General features: G+C 32.2%; 1 protein-coding gene across 1 annotated transcript in view; it reads right to left on the bottom strand.

The window, feature by feature from the left end:
- Window positions 1–2,019: 2,019 nt before the first annotated feature.
- The window catches only part of LOC118191999 (nephrin-like), a 916,450-nt gene continuing 897,490 nt past the window's right edge, over window positions 2,020–20,979 (bottom strand). The window contains exons 21-22 of the mRNA XM_085814264.1: window positions 18,035–18,114; window positions 2,020–7,872 (exon numbers count right to left, since the gene is read on the bottom strand). Of these exons, the coding sequence (XP_085670390.1) occupies window positions 7,579–7,872; window positions 18,035–18,114 (374 nt within the window). The 3' untranslated portion in view covers window positions 2,020–7,578. The remainder of the gene's footprint in view (window positions 7,873–18,034; window positions 18,115–20,979) is intronic.

Below are 20,979 nucleotides of genomic sequence, written 5' to 3'. Positions count from 1 at the left end.
GCACTAAGCTACTTTAGACATGGGGCACTTTGTAAGTCCAGATATTATATGTCAGTGCCAAATATGATTTTCGGATACTTAGAGGGTTTTTTTAGGGGTCTGCGAAGAAAGCAGGGGCCCTAATAGCTAATGTAGTCTATACGTAAATCTTGCACTGCCATTATCACTTCCTGATGAAGTGAAACGAAAATTTTCTGCAGGTAACAAAATTTAAATCTTTATAAATGCCTGACTGATGTTACTTATCTACAAGCATTACAGTACTTTAAGATGTGGATACTCGCTGTGAAGTATTTCACTGATGGTGTGGTGAATGGCTCTTAAAGTCACAGCAAGGGTTTCAGCGTCTGAGGACAATTGAAGATTTCGCACCTCCTCCTGTTTACCAAGAATGGAAAACACTTAATTCTAAAATTTCGTAACGACAATTTTGCGTCCTCTAGATGCTTCGCTCAGGGACAGATGCCCCCCTTTACTCCCATATCGCTACATCTATGCCCTTTAAATGGCATGTAGTAATCCCAAATATGCTAGAAAACCTTGGTCACATTTAATTGACTGGGATCTGTTCTTTCAAACAAGCACATATTTCAGTTAGCTGGTGTCCTGTTAACAGTGATTAATAAAATTTCAAATAATGGTATCAAAGAAATTATTATTTAGTTTTTCTTGAGCTTAGTTAAAATATAAGATTCGTTAATTTGTCTTTTGTTTTGCGAGATAATCTACATAGATAAACAGAATATTTCATAATGAAAAGTGTTTTTTGTTTAAAGTATGAATTAATTTTGTATGACTAATAGGTAATGCATAATGTTGCTCAGAATACGCGTCCTTCTTTGAAAGAAGAAAGTTTCCATCAAACATATCGCAGGTTGTAGATGAAATGGAGATTCTTTTCCTGTTGATAAGATAAAGCTGTTATATAAGAGACACTGTAGATGTTGACCATTGGCATTGCACGGCTTTAATGCACATCTAAGGGTAACTATTTCGAAACCATTTATGTCCTTACCTTTTTTTTACTGTACATACTTTTGTTTTCTTATTAATATTTTATATTTGTATAAGTGTCATTGGAAAGAGCACGGCATAATTAAAAATGAATACATGAATGAGCTTGAATAACCATAATAATATGTTTTTCTCATAGTTTGAATAACCAGATAAAACTGTTTTTCTGTTTTGTGTACTTAAGTTACATATTATTCCGTAGAAATATTTTTGTTGATTCATCGCTGAGTATATATTTTGATTTTGTAGTAAAGTCATTATATGTTTTAGCTGAAATCTATTAAAAAGTAACTCAGAGAGTTTTCCTTTAAAAATATGTATCGTAGAAGTTATACTTCCAACAGAACTCTAGTTATTCTTACAAGGATGGCTTATTCTGACTAGGCGATGTAAAATTAAGCTTATTATTAATTGTGTGTTTTATATATTTGATTGTTTGAAATAACAATCCGTAGTTAAAGCACATGAAAATTTGATGCGGAAGTGACTTTCTGCACTTAATTGTTAGCTTTGAAATTCGTTGTGATAGGATAGCATGTGAGATCATAGATAGCATATCATAAAATCAAATAATTTACTGATTGAATATTTATTCGTGGTATCTTGGTAATAAATTTTCTCTGCATTTTTTACAAAAGTTTGGAAATAAATGCATAGAAATCTATGTTATGATTCAATATCTATACATCAATAAATTAATTAGCAATATTTAATTTAATTCTTCGTAAAGTAATGCTATATTTAACTTTGTAGAGCATTTATTTAAGAGATTAAAGAAGCAGATTTTCCATTAAGAAATTCTTAACTTTGATTTGTGATAAAAATGAGTAAAAATATCAAAATTATTGTTCGAAATATTTAACATAAATTCTCAACAAATGCAATGTTACGCAAAAGTTATTATTATTTATTAAATAGTTATACTAAACGTATGAAAATTATTTAAAGTAACAAATTAAATTGTTTCACTTTTCACTATTTTGACAAATAATCAACAACAAAGACTTCATGTTTAAAATCGAACTTTATTTTTTGTACACGATCATCTTTTAATGAAGGTAATTTTTATATATGTATATATATATAATACATACACACAGAGAGATAATCGAATGCTCGTTCACAATGTACAAATAAATTTTTGTGTAGAAACGACGAGTACATTTCTCAACCTTTCGCAGTAGCTCATAAGAATCGATACATTATCGATATCACGTATTTGGTCAAGAAGGCACTGATTTGCACAAACAGTTTATATTCATGACAAAGTAATTTTTACGAAAAATCAGTATTTTTACTGAGAAACTGCTTATAGATAGTGAGGTTCTGAGCGATAGGAAAATCCAGACATTCCAAAAAACCAATTTGATGATGAAAAAGATCCATTTGTGACGGCAAAAATTAAAAGATTTGATTTTGAGAGAAGGATTAATTTCACAAAGCATATAATACACATCTTTAGCAGAAAGTTATCATTCCATTTCGCAATTGATAAAGGAAGGTTTTGAAAAAGTGCGAAAGTACAGAATTTCAGCTAGCTGAATAAAGTCCCAGTAAGTGGTTTTGAAGTTCACATCAGTGTAACAAATTTATCACTTAAACATTTTCCTTAACTCCTAAAACATAAGTAATTTTTTTTTCTTTTTGATGTAAATTTTCAAATTTTTAAGTCTTCATAAAACTTTAGAGATGGACAAAAATATTTTCAGGAACAAAATCGTCATTATTTTACCTTCGAAGTTTAATTTTATTTGAAGATGTATAAAATTATTGTGATTCGGGAAAAATATTCACTAATTCCAGTGTTTTAACCTGATATAAAGCTTATTTTATGCAAGGTTTACGCATTTGTTTCCTCTCATCTACGCTTAATTGTAAAAATGCAGTAATTGCATTTTGTATTAATCAGAGTTTTAGATAGCCATGTCGTGATTACTTGCGTTTTAGGAATTATCCGTTAATAATAAAGCGATCTACGTGTTTGATTAAAAGTGTTTTAGATAATTATTTAATCTGGAATTCTTGTCAGTCAGATTTCATAATCATGCGACAATCCACATTCGACAAGGAATCGAGTCCAAGATATTTCTCGTCTTACGCAGAGGCTGTTTTTGCCAAATGAATTATCTGTAATCGATAATAGTTTTAGACAACAACTTCAAATATTTTTAGTTTTTGATTAGGCTTGACTAATTAACCGTAATCCTACTTCAGATTCCTTCTTCACACTTTTCACCTTCCATACGGGAAGCGAATTCTCTCAATTAGATGCAACAACAATGCGCGGACCATTAAATCTATAATATGGGGCATATGCGTCTAGTTTTCTTGCAAATGTTGCGTCAATGATGCAATATTATCAAAAGATTGTTAGAAATAAGAAGACCATTTATTGCGTTTTATCGATGTGTACCGATATGGTGCAATAAAATAGCCAAACTAAATATTATTTTTGAAAATGTTTTTCTATTACAGTTAAAGCAATCTTGCAATCAAACATGAAAATCTGTGTAAAGTTCTGTAACATAGTAGCAATACTAGTTAAGGGTGAACATCACAACGTAAAGTATTTAAACCTCCGCACATGTCTGAGCTTTCTTTCTTTCCACCAACAGCGGGCACTGAGGCAGTTAGCATATGAGCCAGGTGGCTCCGCTAATAGAACAATCTTTGCTTCAAAAGTTTGGCTCGCCAGGGCTGTCTTTGGTGAAGGGGAATATAAGTGATGTATTTCAGATATCTTCATAAGTTTGAGGGGGGGATTATTGAACGGTTCAGGAATGGATAAAGTGTGCAGTGTAGGTCTGATAAAACTGGAGGGGGGAAGAGACTGAGGATAATTTAAATGTGACTGAGGATACTTTCCACCTTTCCAGAAAGAAATCAAAAGATCAAGAGATCTAAACCACGAATTCAGATGGCCAGGAAAATTCATTTTAAGACCCTTGTATTTACTTTTGTCTAGTATGGTGTAACATCATCCTATTGCAGCCGAAGTTTTAATGTTAGGCATGCCAGTATGTTGCATCGTGTTATGCGCAATTTTCATGTGCGACTGCATTATTACATTGATGGTAATAAAATACCTTTATAATGTAGTTCTCAAGATATAAATATATCTTAATGAATTGGAAAACATTTTCTTATTATTTCTAATAATATTCGTAAATATTTCTGCTCCATTTCTTAGTTAACATTGTTATGAAAACCGTTAGATTCTTACCATCTAATTATCATCGTATACAATGTTTCTCCTTTGTTCGATAGCAGTTCTAATGGCTTCGCAGTAATCCAAGATCTTTTTTAGCCTCAAACGGAGCTACCAACTCGATTTCCTAGAGGTCAAATTCAAGAACAGAAGTTTCTGTGTAGAGCTGAAACTGGTAACATTTACTTTGACTGATTATTAATTTGATCAGAAGTATAGCGATTCGGCTTTTCATAAGCCCATTTCGGAAACTAGACGAGAGGCACTGGAATTCGTAAACTATTGGGAATAATTCGTAAGGTATTTGAAATTCGCGAACTATTTGAGAGGCATTGAAATTCCTTACAAGTAAGGATAAAATTAATTATAAATTATGTAAAAAACCTGATATTAATAGTTATCATTCTCAGTCTCGTAAAGAATTATTTATTGGATAACTGGATGACTACAGATTTTGTAAATAGCGTGCATAACAAAAAAAGATTTTGAAAATCTAAATCTCAGATTCAAATTTTTGATATAAAACTATAAAAAATGCATGCTTTTAAAGTGGAAGGTAACAGATTAGAGGTAGAGGAATTTAAAATTTTATTATGAATTTAGATTATGATTTCTGTGAGGAAAGAAAAAGATTTAAAGAAACAAATTTTTGTAAACAAGAAAAAATTATTAACTACGGAATTTATTACACTGTTATAGCACCTGACTAACAAAAAAAAAAAAAAAAAAAAGATATCCCTAAAAACTAAACTGATTTCTCTATTTATGCTGAAAATGTATTAGAGCATCAGTTCATTTACTTAAATGCGTTCACTCGAAATCTGTGTTATTCGACTTCTTTTAGGATTAGAAGTCAGTACTTCTAATCCTAAAAGAAGATCATCCCTATTGATAAGTACATCCCTATTGATTAACATAGGATGTGAAACAACACAGAATTACAAATGGAATGGAACTAAACATTTCCAGAGGAGCCTAAACTAAGACACGTCTTCAATCTAACGAAGACTTATTGAGTGAGAGTTGTATAGAAATTATAAAATATTTTCACCCAAAAAGTTCAAAAATATGATTATATTACTAATGATAACAGAGTAGTATTATACATTATTGCAAACCGATCCCATATTTTTAGAAACTGCTTTAGAATTTATTGTATGAAATTTGACAAAATAATAACATGCAAAAATTCAAACCCATTTCTCGAATTCTTGTAGACCGTGCAGCCACAAAACGTTAAGTGAGGTATTGTGAAAAGGTGTCTTCCTTTTTACGCGATTCCTGTTTCCGCGGTTGTCAGAAACCTTCCTATTTCCTCGAAATCATCAATCTTCATTACCCCCTTCCCAAAGGGAAGTAGAAGGCCGAGTGGATCTTGGCCTCTTCCAAAATGTAAGGAAGGAAAATATTTTTAGATTTAAAAAGAAGAATTTTTAAAAGAAATAATTGAAAAATATTTACGATTCCAGATCTTTGCATGGATGAAGCTAGAGAGAGAGATGTTCAAACTCTGCGATGATTTTGGCAATGAACTAAAAGATTGTTTCCTAAAGTAAAAAAACAATATTCTTTCAACATTCTGCATAAAAGGGAGTTATAATAAAATCTTTCAGAATAAATTTTCATTCTAAAACGACGTTCTTTTTTCTAAAAAGACGATTTCTTTGGTCTTAATTGCGCTTTTTCAGCTTTTAATTCTTTATGCAAATCCAATAAACTACATTTTCCTTATTTTCATTCTGAATTCAATACTGATAACTTTTATGAAGGGCTAAAGGTTTTTTTTCTTTATAGTTCGAATAATGTCTAAAACATCCCTATTGATTAACATAGGATGTGAAAACAACACAGAATTACAAATGGAATGGAACTAAACATTTCCAGAGGAGCCTAAACTAAGACACGTCTTCAATCTAACGAAGACTTAACTTATTCACAAAGAAACTGCCCAGCGGTTCTTAATGGCTCATCGTGACATCTCCTGAGGAGTTGTGGGAGGGGGACCGTACTCTCCGATTTCGCGAAAACAGCAAAAATTTTGAAAAACGCGGAAAGAGAAATCGCGGAAGCAGAACTAATCCTGTGAAAATCTGAAACATCGTCAAACAACCGAGAATTATTTTTCTTTCACCAATACTTGCTAACAAGAATTAAAGTACAATTAAATAAACTAATGATAACATTTCAGTTTAAGCAAGCATAATCTCTTTACGTTGATTGCATAACAGAATGTCTTCCGTTCTGCAACTGATATTCAGTGCGATTTTCCTTTGAATTTTGCTTTGAAAATGTAAATTTTAAGCTCGAAATATTTCTTACAGAATACGATATGTTGCAATGATATAATTTTTGAATGCATAGATTTCAGTAACTAAAAGATAAAATTCCATAGAATTTGAATGCATATTCCAAATGCCATAGATCATTATTTTTTTAAAATTTTTATATTATTTATAAAACAGTACTTATACACAGGCATTAATACACCATACCATGCCATTATGTAATCTTCTCATACAAAACTAATATTTCTTAGTACAGGTTATACAGTTTATTTCCTGCTAATCAGTGTGCCTTTTCGCTTGGTTCTCCTTCCCACCGCCTCAACCTTCTATTTTGCATTGTCTCCATCTTAACTATTATTCTTTCTTTCCCATTTCTACCATTTCTGTATGTTTCCCATCACTACCACCTACCCAGATCTAAGTGATTTAATAATACTTTCTTTAACATATTTTTTACATAACAATTATGTACCGCAATACTGCATTTAGACAGAAATGATAACATCTGTGTTGTTGATGAATTTCCAAGGCATCTGCTCCTGAAAAAGTACGCATTGCGCATTTTTCATCACTGCATAAGAATTAATTTTGGTAAAATTTGTGACAGTCTAACCGATTTTTTAATGCGTTCATTCAACTCTGATAAAGATATTTACAACAGCATCCAAATCATGTGCATGTAGTACTTTATGTAGGACTGTCTGCATTTAAAATACTACATATTTTTTTTTTCGCGAAAGCACTCTTATTCTTTAAATACCTTTGTCTAATGCGTTAATAAATGTCTTGCATTGCATACCATCAGACATTCAGCGTCCTTCCCTTTTTCAAAACATTCAATGTTAAGTATAATTTATGAAATATATTAAACTGTTGTTTATGTAAGTATTCTTGAACTGTTACTTAACAAACGTGCAACAGTAAAACATTAAGCGAGAACAAAATCTTTGGTCGTCGTAAATGTATCAAAAAGTGACCAGGCCACAAAATTATATGAGCAAACAGGGAAGATTTGACGGCTCACAGTTAGAGAGTCGATTTCATCAGGAACCCAAAGCACGCTTTTTAAAGTCATAAAAAATGCCCATCCAAGGTTACCAAAGAGGGTTGATTCTGTGTTCCCTCGTGGTGCATGTGGGGTGGGTGAATAACTATTGTCTTTGTTTTGCCCGATGTCAGGTCGACTGCAGACACTCCTAAGGCCATTGTTGCGCCTCCTGGTTTCAGAAGAGGATCTTCTGTGCCCAGCGGTGGAGGTGGAATGAAGAGACTTGGGTCTGAAGGGATTGCCTCGTTGAGCAAGGAGCCTCTGCGAATATCTGTGACAGTTACCTCTATTTCAGATGTACTGGAGTCACACCCGTCCTGAAAGGAAAATGAAGTATATGAGATAGTGCTTATAGGTCTGAAACATTACTTCATTTTACTGTTAACATAAAAAAAAAATAGAGACTACTTTGCATAAATTTAAAACCAAGTAATGAAATTGTTGATAAATTTGTATGTTGTATAGATCCATGACTGCCGATTGTATATTTGTATATAAATTACGATAGTGGAGATATCGTAAGGCTCTTCTTGTAGCTACACTAATAGTTATATACACTAATAGTTACCATAATACTACACTTATAGTTAGCTTAGTAAGAAGCACATGAATGCTTAGAATTAAGCACTTTTGTGCTTGTACTTCTACACATATAACTATGTATAGCATTATAAAATATTTTTGAGGATTAGATATGTGTAAATTTTAAAAGTGTGCGCATTTAACAGCGCATAAATAAAAAAGAGAATTATAATAAATTGTGTTCAATTAGTAACGCTATCACACAGATTATGTTTCTTTTTAAAATCAGATTGCATTTGCAGTGATAAGCAGAAAATATGAATTGGTGAAAATTTTATGTCTTATATCATTAACCTAACCATACTGTCACGAAATGCCCAGCCGCGGTAAGATACCTTCCCCACAAGGCAGGTTTAAGGTTTCTATAAAATGGCATGGAAAGGCAGGGTTGCCATATTTGGCGCGAAATCGCCCATTTGACGATATGCCATAGACGGATGGAAAAAATCCCGGAACGAATTCTTACCGGTTTGGCCCAGAATGTTCTCGAAAGCAGCACAAAAGCTATATAAGCCCTGCCTGCACGCGGTGTAGCAGTCGATCGTCAGTCTAGTGTCCAGTTGGTCGTTGAGTGTATCGCGAGTAAGTGCAAAGTTGAGTCTATCGTGAGTGTGTCGTCGACTGCATCGCTAATTGCAGCGTGGAGAATCTAGAGTACCTAGAGTTCTTAGAACACTGAAATGAGGTGGGAGCTGTACTCTGGTGCTTTGCTGTTAAGATATCTTCACCGTCTTAGCCTGATAACCTGAAGGCTGTGTTGTTGATTGTCTCAGCATGTTTTTCGTAGCTTTTCGACGACTGTAAACGTGTTTTTGGAACTGTCCTGAGAAATACTGGCTAATAAATTGTGTTTTCATTCTTCAAGTGTTTCATTCTTCATCGTTAATAACTCCAAATCCACAAACGCGTAAGAAACGCAGCAATATATTATTGTTACATTTCTTGTTTAAAAACCTTACGATTTGGTGTAATAAGGCAATAAGGATTAATATTTAAAACAGTGAACAGTTCTAAACAGGCACTACATTATTTGCCAGTTCAATCATATCGAATGTTTTGCATTTATAACCAGTTATTTAACTAACAGTGAATTGTCAAATTTATCAGATGCATAATTTTTCATATATCATTTTAGTTTCTAAACGTATCACACTATTTTTCTTAAATACTAAGCAATTAGGAACTCCTGTTAGATAGCGGAACAGTAATCAGTAACATGTTAATTGAGCAACATAAAAGAAAACATGATAGCGAAGTTTCATTTCCAAGTCTGTAAACGCGCGCAGTTAATTGATTTGATTTATTACTATACAAAAGTCTCACGTGTTTTATCAGGATGCCGACCAAGAAGTCAATCTTTTGGGATGTGCCTCATCCATCATCTGCTGTTGAAGACTAATAGAAAAAAAGGAGGGGATAACATCCTTTAAGTAATGTCATTACTCTACAAAAGGCGATTAATCTTTTTTGGTATCAACTTTACATAACAAAAGAACCTCGTTGAAGCTGTATGAGCTGGGATGTCACTAAAATATTTTAATATAATATGGTAAGAGATTCTGAGGAGTCTTTACCTCACTCATCAAGCAAAGTGACGATCCAGAGTGACAGAAGGAAAAATGGAAAGGAAATTAAACGGATGACTTTCAATCGGATACAGTAGACAGCTTTCTTTGACAGATATAGGACAATACTTTTATTTCTTTAAAACGCTCTGCTGTCGTTGAGAGGAGATGATAAATGTGACAGATGGCACATTAAACTCGACTAAATCCATACAGTAAATCTTTCGTCTTCAGTTTTTTTTAAAAATAATTGCGAATAATGAAATAAAAATAAATAAATATATGTGTATTAACACAACTAAAATATCAAACATTTATACGAAATGGCTGATTTGAATTAATCGTACTCATGTTGAATGCAAACATCCAAAATACATAATCTACACCGGCCAGAATCGCTTCTTGTATTGGATAAGTTATTTTACCATGCATTCGTATATACTAATATCCGGTATTCACAGGTATTCTAAATTCACCTTTCAAAACCTTTCCTTAAATTCTAATTTCATTCTACCTCATTTGAATACACGCGTGCTAACTCATTTACGTTCTGGCAAGAAAGCGTGAGTTGAAAGCAAGAGCGGCAAGAAAGGTTGCTTCAAAATAAAATTAACTGTTTAGTAAATTAAATAAATCTCCACAAAGTTTAAATTACAGGAAATGAACTTATATCTATTTGGTATTTCAGTTCGTCCTTTAATTTTATAATAAATTTCCAATTAATAGTTAGTTTCAACTCCCGATTAAGTTTGATAATGGAAACTAACTTTCATTAGCTTCCGATGTCAATGTGGAACACATGTGAAAATCTGAAAAAACTTTTATGGAAAATTCAGTATTAGAAGTATAAATGAGAAAAATAACTTCGTGCAGATTAATAGTATAAAAAATGAGTTGAAATGAAATTGAAAAAAAAATGAAGTTCAGCTTAATAATTTTCACGAATACGCGAATAGTAATTGCAACTGCAGATTTGTTGAAACTCTGTTCAACTTTATCAAAGCGTTCCGAATATGGAGGAGAAAGCAGTAGAAGTTTAAAATAGAAAAGACTGCTTGGTAAAAAAACGAAATGGAGACTTTGCAATAGTTCTTTTCACGCTGCTGAGAGCAAATAATTGGAGTTATTCAATAAAAATATATATCCTTACATGATGCGAAAATTAGTATTACACATTTGAATTCATCTATAGAAAGACTTTTCTGGTTCAAACAGTTTGATGACAGAAAACTGAAAAGTAGAGCACTGTTCCTCAGTGTATAAGATCGTACTCTCTTTGGTCACATAAACCGTACCAGATCCTACTAAGGAACCTGGCGACTTCTCGCACAAGCGTAAATGATAACAATACAGAAGAAGGGTAAAAATAACATTTATTATTATCAACTATGAACAGAAAGGCACGTACTTCGTGTTTTACATTAACACCGGCAAATTGCAGTGGAACTTAAGCGTTATTACCTAAATCGATTCAAAGCTAAAGAGCAGTGCTGGACTAACACTTTAAGTTACGGCTCACTAGGTTGACTTGACAACCTATCCAACGTGATAATTATTTAAATGGCCCAAAAGGGGCATCAGCAACTCCGCGTAACAGCAAGGAGAGATTCGTAACACGCTCTGAATAAACTTCAAGAATCACCCGTTTCAATGCTCTCTTCGTTTAACTTTAAATTAGCATCCTGACGAGAAAATGTGAGGGGAAGTTGAGGAGTTCAGAAAAGATAACAAAAATTTGAATAATTGGTTAAATGAGCTATCCTACAAGTATAATGTCTATCGATATATACAGAGCTGAGATTAGCATGAATATTTTGTTTAATGTAAGTGTAAGTTTTTTAAACGCAGGTATACAGATAGAGTCAAATAATGATTGTATAAGACGTTAGTTTGTAAGCTAATAAATGTTAATAACGTTTTTTGGCGAAGAAAGTGATCAGCAAGAAGCCAAGTCCAGCAACCCAAACAGAGAAATCTTCACGGGAAGGGGTTTCTCGACTATCAGAAGAGCCAGTCAGCGCAGTTTAACCATTCGGCCTCCAAGACCACTCCTCTGCGTCAACACTCTCCGCAGACGAAAACAAGGGTGGCATTAGCTTCGAATCGAGGCGCAACTCGACCATGTAGAACTTCCTATCCAACGATTATTTCCCCCTCCTCACAAATTCGCTATAGAACCTTTCCCTGCTAGCGATGTCACAGCAACCGGGGTCCTGTTAAGTAAAACTCCAGATAGTGTAAACATCCAACACGTCATCCGACATGTGGTGGAAACATTACATGTGTTTTTTCGCTTGGGCGAAAGAATTTCGGGGAGCAGTAATCCTCTGATAAGGGATTCTGAGAATGAATTCCAAGCCGACGGTTGGCATGTGAAAATTTTCAGAACCAGCGAAATGTTATTCAACACAAACGAATTTGGGACACTAAAAATTAAACTATTACATAACAATATAATTCATAAAAAATGTCAGCACTATATAAATTGTTTCTTCAGCAGTATTTTAAGTATACACACTCATTAACCAGATTGAATTTCAATTACTATTGATTTACCTTACCACCAGTCAGAAAATATGTATTCGACAACTTTAATAGAAAGAGGGGTAAAAATTAAGTTAAGTTAAAAAAATTAAGACACTAAAAGTGCAGCAAACAAAACTTTAAAATAATTAAAGTTAAAAGTTAAACAACCTTAAAGGTCAAAACAAAAGTACAAAACCAAGTAAACTTAAGTCCCTAAAATCAAATTAAAAACTAAACAACTTCAACTTGAGAAAACTTTTAAAGCAAACAAACCTAAATTTTAAATTTTACAGAAGTTACAGTTTAAACTTACAATCAACTTTAAACAACTAAAGAAAAAAAAAATTAAGAACTTCAATTACAGATCAAAACAAAAATAGTAATATAGTAAGCAAAACTTAAGCTTGACAATAATAGCAATTAATACATAACACTTGCTTGTACTAACATGCGCGGCTCCCTTTTTTGTATCATCTATTCTTAAGGTGTGCTAAGCTTCCAAAAAATGATAGGTGAATATTGCGCTCTTAATGATGTGTGAACAGATTATGCGCCTCAAGAATTGCTTTATCCAGAATAAATTTATATCGGATCCATACGGGTACGTGAGTCTGCAAGAAAGTCAAGTCATCCTTCCATCCTTTCATTAAGCAGCTACCAGTCTTTATGCCGGCACCATCTCTAACTGTGGACCACGATAAAAAGTAACTTGTGTTCTCTTTCCGGATTTCTAATTTATTAATTTTTACAAAAGATCCCGTCGACTCTTATCAATCGTTCGTTATGCTAATGGTAGAAATCTTATTAAAATCGTTATGTTAAAGGTACAAATCTTAAAAAAATAAAAATAACGTATCTTCTTAAAGGTAAACTCTGCAAATAGCAATGAAATCGCATTGTAAAGTTTCAGCGTATGAATACCAAATATTATATTGTATATTAATTTGTCACTTTTGAAAGACAACTATTTTTAAATAATCCACTTTGTTATACTGATAAGAACTTCCCGATTTTATTTTGGTAGAAAAATAATGCTACATTGATAGGGCTGTCAGAAGCTTTGACGGAATACGATTATGCAAGCAAAATGGAAACATCTAGATCTCTTCTTACTTAAAAAAAATAAAAGTATTAAAACGTGAATAAGCACTAGAAAAGCAATTACTAATACGCATCTTAAAAAAATTCAATTTATTTGATAAAATCATTTGCTATTGACTGATATTAAACTGGTCCGAAAGCCATCAGTAGAGTTTAACATCATTTATTGAGACTGAAATCATAATTTATAAAGCAAGTTTTAGATAAAATTCTATACTCAGAGTTATTAACAGTATCCTAGCTTAAGGGATTATGCATCTTCGCCAAAGTCAATCGATTAAGGAAGAAATTTCATACATGCCCGTAAATATTCATATCCCAGCGCTCTCCTGTCTTACAGAACTTTCCTCATCTCAAGTTACTTAAGTTACCTTCTTGATCATGTTACATAATCCACAGTTTTCAGTTTAAAAATTCATTCAATGATGAGCTTGAAATTCGACGACATTCCAGAAGATGAAGTATCACGTCCAATAAAAGATTAAAATACAGATTTAAGTCGTAAAATTTACTTTAAAGAGATATTTTATACTAAATTCATGAACTGCATGCAGTGATGAAATTTTGCGATGATGAAATTGCAATGGATTGTATCAATGTGATTCACTTACCCATGAAATTAATATTACCTTTGGTATCTTCCGAAAATCATTTCTCGATGTGTTTAAGTTGCGGATATTTTCTCAAATGAAGGGTGTTTCAGAAAATTCATACTCCAATAACATTGAAATGAATGCATTGAAAGGTTACATAAGCATGATGCGGATTGATTTTTAAATGACGAGCTCTGGATGGATATGCCATAAATAGTTACTAATTTGTGGAAAGGCAGAGGAAGTACACAAATTAAAGTGAAGAATGAATGGGTCTATTCCCAATTAAAATGAAAAGATTGTTTTACATATTTATATCTTACATATATATGTCTCTCCACACATATAACATGTATCTGAGGAAAAGAAAGTGACTTGTCTTGAGATAATTTCTTGCTCAAGTAATTCTTTGTTTTTCCATCACCCATTTCAAGACATATACGAAGATATATACGAAGAGGGACTACTATTTTTATATTGGTTGAATGTATTGAAGGTCTTAAACTGATATCTCAAAAACATCCCTCTACTAATACCAGGATTTTAAAATAATAATTTAGCTTATAGTTTGAAATAAACATCTTTCACATATTAATAAATTTTTAGGATATTTAAGACATCTTATTGAACAATAGAAACGGTAAGGTAAATAGCACATGTACAAGAGTCTCTTTGCAATAGATATGTTATTCTAAGGAAGTTAAGTGGATGAGAGTTTTAACCAGTAATTTTTACAGTTCATCTCTATAGGAGAATATATGAGCATTTGGGAACAGTTAAAATGCTGCCTAGAGAATAGTTTATAATGATACTTTCTTTTAAAATAATATTAGAATAAAAATAAAATTATCAAAAGTAAAAACACATAGGACAGTATTTTCTATGTGTAAATATGATAACCTGATTCAGAAGATCACGTGGTATTCTTTCGGTTTTGGAAATACACAGAAACAAAACATTAAAAATAGCAACATTTATATGCAAAAGCAACGTGAAGAAACGATGTCATATGCGAAGAAAATTGTATGAGAATTATAAAAGTTTACACCTTTATACTCACTGATACAATTTTTTTCGATAATAAATAATCAATTTTTTTTATTAAGAAAAATTTGACTTTCATAAATGTAATATTGTTTCGTTAAGAAAATAATATGATGCCAAAATTCATTTTCAGGACGACATATTTGTAAGTACAGAAGGTAAGAAAAACACGAATTACAAATCTGTTTCAAAGCCTTGAAAGAACATCTTCTGTAACACTAGGAAAAGTATTGGAAATAAATAATATTGACATTCCTCCCCCTACATTTATGGCAAAGTCAATTAACCGTTGAAAGAGTATTGAGTAGTTTATAAATTCTCTGTAATGAAACGAAGAATATGACCACTTTAGGAAGATAAGAATAAGATTTATAGAGGGTGTTTACTCATTTTTAGAATGATTTCGATAAACAATTTAAGAAAGAAAATGTTTTGGAATAAAAAATTTCTGACAAAAACATATTATTTGCAATAAGAAATACCATCTTTTACTTTTAAATTCATTTTTTCTTTGAAAGGTAGCTATGTAAACAAGTTGTTGATCGAAACATAAGTTTTTATGCCTTCCGAAGAGAAATATTTCGGTTTCGTAACAAACAAATAGTGAAATACATTGCATTAAAATTTCTTAGTGCAAAATAAGCGATATTATTAATCGGTAAAGAAAAAAAAAAGTCGATCATTACTTCTGTATGGTAAGAAGAATCCAAACGAATACTTGAAAAAGGTTCGTACTGTTTCTAGTGTTTTTAAAATTAAGTAGTTGATAACAAGGAAAAAAACAGCAACGCAGAAATCCTAGTCTTTAAATGCTCTGTAAAAATAATAAATAGAATAGTAAACCAAGATTTACAACTCAAATAATAAATAGAATAGTAAACCAAGATTTACAACTCAAAGAAAGCTAAAAATCGTAATGTTCCCAAGCTTTCGCGGAGGCATGCGGCTTAAAGCAGAACAATTTGTAGAACCTTGCATAGAAACCATTTAGCAGCGGAAAATACATTCAATACCTTGATGAAACATGGGTTTACCTAAATGACTGCGATAAAAAAAAGTTCTATTTATTATCGAAAACGAAGAGAAAAAAATGTATAAATGTTTCGTCAATGAAAAGAAAGTCTTAGTAAATAGTTTATATTACGATGGGAAATTAAAAATGAGAAAAGTGAGAAAAATTTTAAAAATCACCTCAACTTATTATGAAGATAAAGTTTTGTGTCCGATATTTACGAAAGAAACTCTATTTCTTTATACCAATGACTTTTAAAAAGGGAAAATTAATCAAGATTAAGCAACAAGTCATATTCGAAACGTACCACTGCATTCCTTGACAGAATGAAGATTAATATAGGTATTGAATATATATATTTTTCAAAGTATTACTGCAAAATCCTTTAACGTCTCAGTTGGGACATTGGTATCTTGAAAAGTGCTCTTTCTAAGAGCAGACTGTGATACTTCTTTGGCGATATGAAGCAACTCCAATGATGGAACACAGAAAAAACTTTATTTAGCACTCAAAATGGCGACATACAAAACAAGAAGGAAAAAGAATTCTAACATTTAAAATTAAATTACATTCTTCGTGCGAGAATCGCACGTGGCACTGGAGCCTGGTTTCAAATACTGCCATTCACAAATACCTTAATGTTCATCTAATTAAATTATTTATTTGAAACTACAAGATTTTAATAATATTTAAAGCTATTACAAGACCCAACAGGATTGATGGACTCTAGAAAGTAGTGAAAGAGGAATGGAAATCAATGCCCATGGAAATTTTTTACGATAAGATTTCTGTCAGGGAACACACGATGCAGACTTACAAATCAGGAAAAAAGGCTATCAGATTGAACATTTAAAAAAAATACTTTTTACATCTTAAACATTAATCAAATGGCTTCAAAATTGTTCTAACAATGTGTAAATAACCTCGGTAATAGTTTAGTAATTTAAATATTAGTTCATTAACTTTTTTAAAATTTAAATATGAGTAAAGTGAGACCTGTAGTAAAATTACCAAAGAAGAAAAATGCAAACGTGTCTGAAAATAAATATTGTATCAATTAAAAATACAGAGGCAATTGATAAACATAGACCAACCATAGTTTCAAACGAATTTGGTCCTCCACGGTCGCCTTTCAGACTCTTAATATGAGATATTAACTACTTTGATTATGCTCTTCTTAACAGCTATGATACAGTGATAGTTTTCTTAAAGAGGTGCTGGCCGGGTGAAGATACATTATACCTGTTGAGTCATTAGGGTTTTGTGAAGCAGAAAAACATGAAAAATATGCAATGCCCTTGCCGAGACTCGAACCTGGACCACTCAAATACGCACCGAGTGTGATATACCGTTACACCACAAAGGCATGCTAGAAGGAGGGAGACAATATCCTTTATACTCCCCCTTTTGAAGGGCGACTGGGATTAGGAGACAAAGTCGCCAAATCCTGGTGGTGACGAATTATCGTCCACCACCTTTTAGTTCAGAGGCCACTGTAGAGACATTACATTTTTCTAAGCAAGGAAACGTGAAAAATATGAAGTGCCCTCGCTGGGACTCGAACCTGCACTGTAGTATTCTTAAGTATAAGAAAATACTAAGACCTGTGTTCTTGAGTATTTTATTTCTCCTTCTAGCATACCTTCCTGGTGTAACGCTAGCGCCAACTGTGGTACTGTTACTCCACGAAAGCATGCTAGAAGGAGGGGATAAAATACCTTATATACTCGCATATTGATCTCCAGTTCATTTTTGAATTTAAACAATATTATTGGCGTTCTTTTTCTCACTCTTAATGATGCGTAATAAAATTAGCGCTTTCGTGAAAACAATTAATTTCGTTATCCTTGAGCGTTTAACTTTTATTCTACTTTCTCTTAGTTTCTTATTGATCCTTTCATGTCTTTATGCTGTGGCTTTAAGTACATTGGACTTTCATTACTTAAGAACTGAAGTTTTGTATAATTCCTGAGTATCTTTAATCGTTTTAGGCAAATAAAGTATTCTTAGTTTTCAGACGAGACGCATCATTATTGTTAATACGTTCACTACTTACTTTTCCATAATTATGTCCATTTTTCAAGATATCAGGACAGCTACTTTCTGCTGCACCGGGCCACCTCTGATTTTGAGTTCCTGTACAAAAATAAATATTTTGTAGAAAAGACGAAGTAAAATAATATAATTAAATGATTAATTATGAAAAGCTTTCAAGTATTAATTCTCTTTGTTAAATCATGTTTTTGATAACACTTTCTCAACAAATATCAACCTTCTTTGGGAAGCATTACATATTTAAAAGGCATGTTTTTTCTCAAATCCAGTTAGAGTTTTAAAATAAAAGCTTGAGTGAAACACAGCACTTGAATACTTTATTAAATCTCAAAAATGCAAAGATCGAATATAATGAAATAGAAATTGGATCACGGGGATTTAACGATATAAAAAGTTTTAATTTATGGAAGGACTCAAATAATGAATGCTTTGAATTCATTCTCCCCTGTCTTCTGAAAAACCGCAGAAAATGATAAAATGTCATGATTTCCTTTTCTTCTCTTTTGCTTTCCTAATCCGCCAAAGAGAATATTTCCGAAGTTGCTAATCTTAAGCAATTTGCATATAAATAGGTTAGAATCTTAAAAATCTCTTTTATGTGGTGGCAAGAAATTTGACACTGCTTTGAAACACAAAGAATCGGCTTTAGTGGAAAAAATTTTAATTATCTTCAGTTTTTTAAAACATTTAAAAAAAGCATTTCTTTCGTTTCAGATACACACTTTCTAAAAGGCTCATAAGATTTTCATTTAATAGAAGATAGCCGGAAATAAAATATGCATGTTCATGAGCATGGTAGTTAGTAAGTAACACATACATCCTGTAGATAAATTAGATTAAGAATAAAATGTTTTCAGAACTATTTGCATTCTGTTTAATAGAATGTAAAATTACTTGAAAAAATTTTGAAATAAATTCAAGTAGCTATTCAGTAGCTTCAAGCTGTGTCATAAAAAGGGATGTAAATATCTTCAAAACTTAATTTCACGAAATTTCGATGTTTGCTATAAAATAATAAATGCAAAATAACTACAAAAATAATAAACTGTAATAAAAATCTGTGAAAAGAGACAGACTTTAACGGAGTTTATTAAGGTTTCCTACGCTCTCGCTGAGTTTGCAGTCTACCAGCCTGCTGTACATTCACACCTGTTAACCCATTTTTTTTGTCATTTTAGCTTTGCTATTAAGAATAATTTTTTTTTCACATAAGCTAATTACAATTCAATAGAAAAATTACAAAAACTTTAAAAGCAGCTTAGCAGTATAAGTTCAGAATTTCGGATGCAGCGTTAAGTGTTTACATGCATTTTTCTGTCTTTTTCCCCCAGTTTTTTCTCAGTTCATCGTATGAATGTTCAGTTTTCTTACTAAGATCTCTTTACAAAACTTTCTTTTGTGTTTTTATTATTAACGTTTTGTGTGTTTAATTTGTTTATTAAATATCATATACTTACGCAACATAAAATTCGATTAGAATTTCCGACAGACAGTCTCACACGCTGAACATAGAAATGCTTTATTCCGTACAGCTTTGCCTCTACTCACTTTGAAATTGTTGAGTTTCTTAATCAGAAATTTGCTAAAGTTTTACAAAATATCAAAAAGATAATAAAACAAAACAAACAATCGAAATTCAAAATTAGGGCTTTCAGGTGCTCATGTTCGGGTGAAGGACTACGTTATTCAAAATTTCATGGCTCTAGGTACCGTTGTTTTTTCACAGTGCACGAAACATACCTGTATTCATGCAGATTCTTCGCTATTTAATTTGTTTAAATATAATACACGGTGATAATATTTGATGGCAGCAGTCTGAAAACTGATACAACGCATTTAAGTGTTTCGACGCAAAATGGCATTTCGGGACTAATATTCCATTAAGACTGAAGCCTATTTTGAACTAAAAAAAAATCACAACTGTTTTAGCAATTAATAAAAACAGATTTCTGAGAATGTCTAATAGTAGTGCAATAAACTATTGTGATTGGTAATAACTATCAGAAAATTGACATTTATCGGTAATAACTTATAACAAACTGTGTAATGGTGGAATTCGTGTTATAGTTACGTTCTGAAACTGTTTGATATCAGGTAATAATAATTACTATGATTTACAATAATTATGAGTGACCTGATATTGATTGTAATATATACTAATAAATTATGTAATGACGCAATTCTAGTTATATTTGCATTATTTAATGATTGCTCTCCTTAGCCAGCTGAATATCTCAGCAAAAGTTATAGTACTTGGTGTAAGATATAGGTGACATATTAATAAATCTATAAAATTTACTTTTTCATCAATACTGAAGTCTCTCTGTTTTGTAGAATTATCATGTCCGGTTATAGAGTCATTAAGTTTTCTGATGCTGCAGACGTGAAAAACGTGCAATTCCCTCGCTGAGACTCGAACCCTGGACCTCTCGAATACGCATTGAGTGTGTTTCCAGTTACACCACAAACGTATGCGAAAAGGTTTTTGCTTTTGGTTTATTTAATTACGGCAAAGCCCACTAGGGCTATCTGCCTAAGGGGAGGGATGCCTTCGTGGAGGACTTTGCAAGGAAAACTGGCTCGTTACACGTTACACATGGGCAAACCCACGCTGGCTGCACACATGGGGCTGCATGCAGTGTTCAGCGACTAATGCTAAAAGGAGTGAGAAAATATCTAAGGTTCATTATAATTATGAGTTATTGAAAGTTTTATATAATAAACTTGCAAATTTGCTGCAGCGAAGAAATTTTTAATATTTGAAAGGATATTTATTTCTAGATAGAGGTATTTAAATGAATGATTTTGTGTCGAATGAATGGAAATATGCTCCTGTAAATGAGTCTGTACGCAGTTTTTATTCTGCTTATTTGCTTCAACGTGTGTTTCCCCGTCATTCAGCAGTTTATTTTACGAATTCCCGAATTCTTGTGGCAGTACTACGCA

Source organism: Stegodyphus dumicola, chromosome 1, assembly GCF_044657685.1.
Source record: "Stegodyphus dumicola isolate Sdum_Otavi_A_Nest chromosome 1, ASM4465768v1".
Lineage (NCBI taxonomy): Eukaryota > Metazoa > Arthropoda > Arachnida > Araneae > Eresidae > Stegodyphus > Stegodyphus dumicola.
Note: the sequence above shows the minus strand (reverse complement) of the source record. Positions and strands in the feature narration are given on the sequence as shown.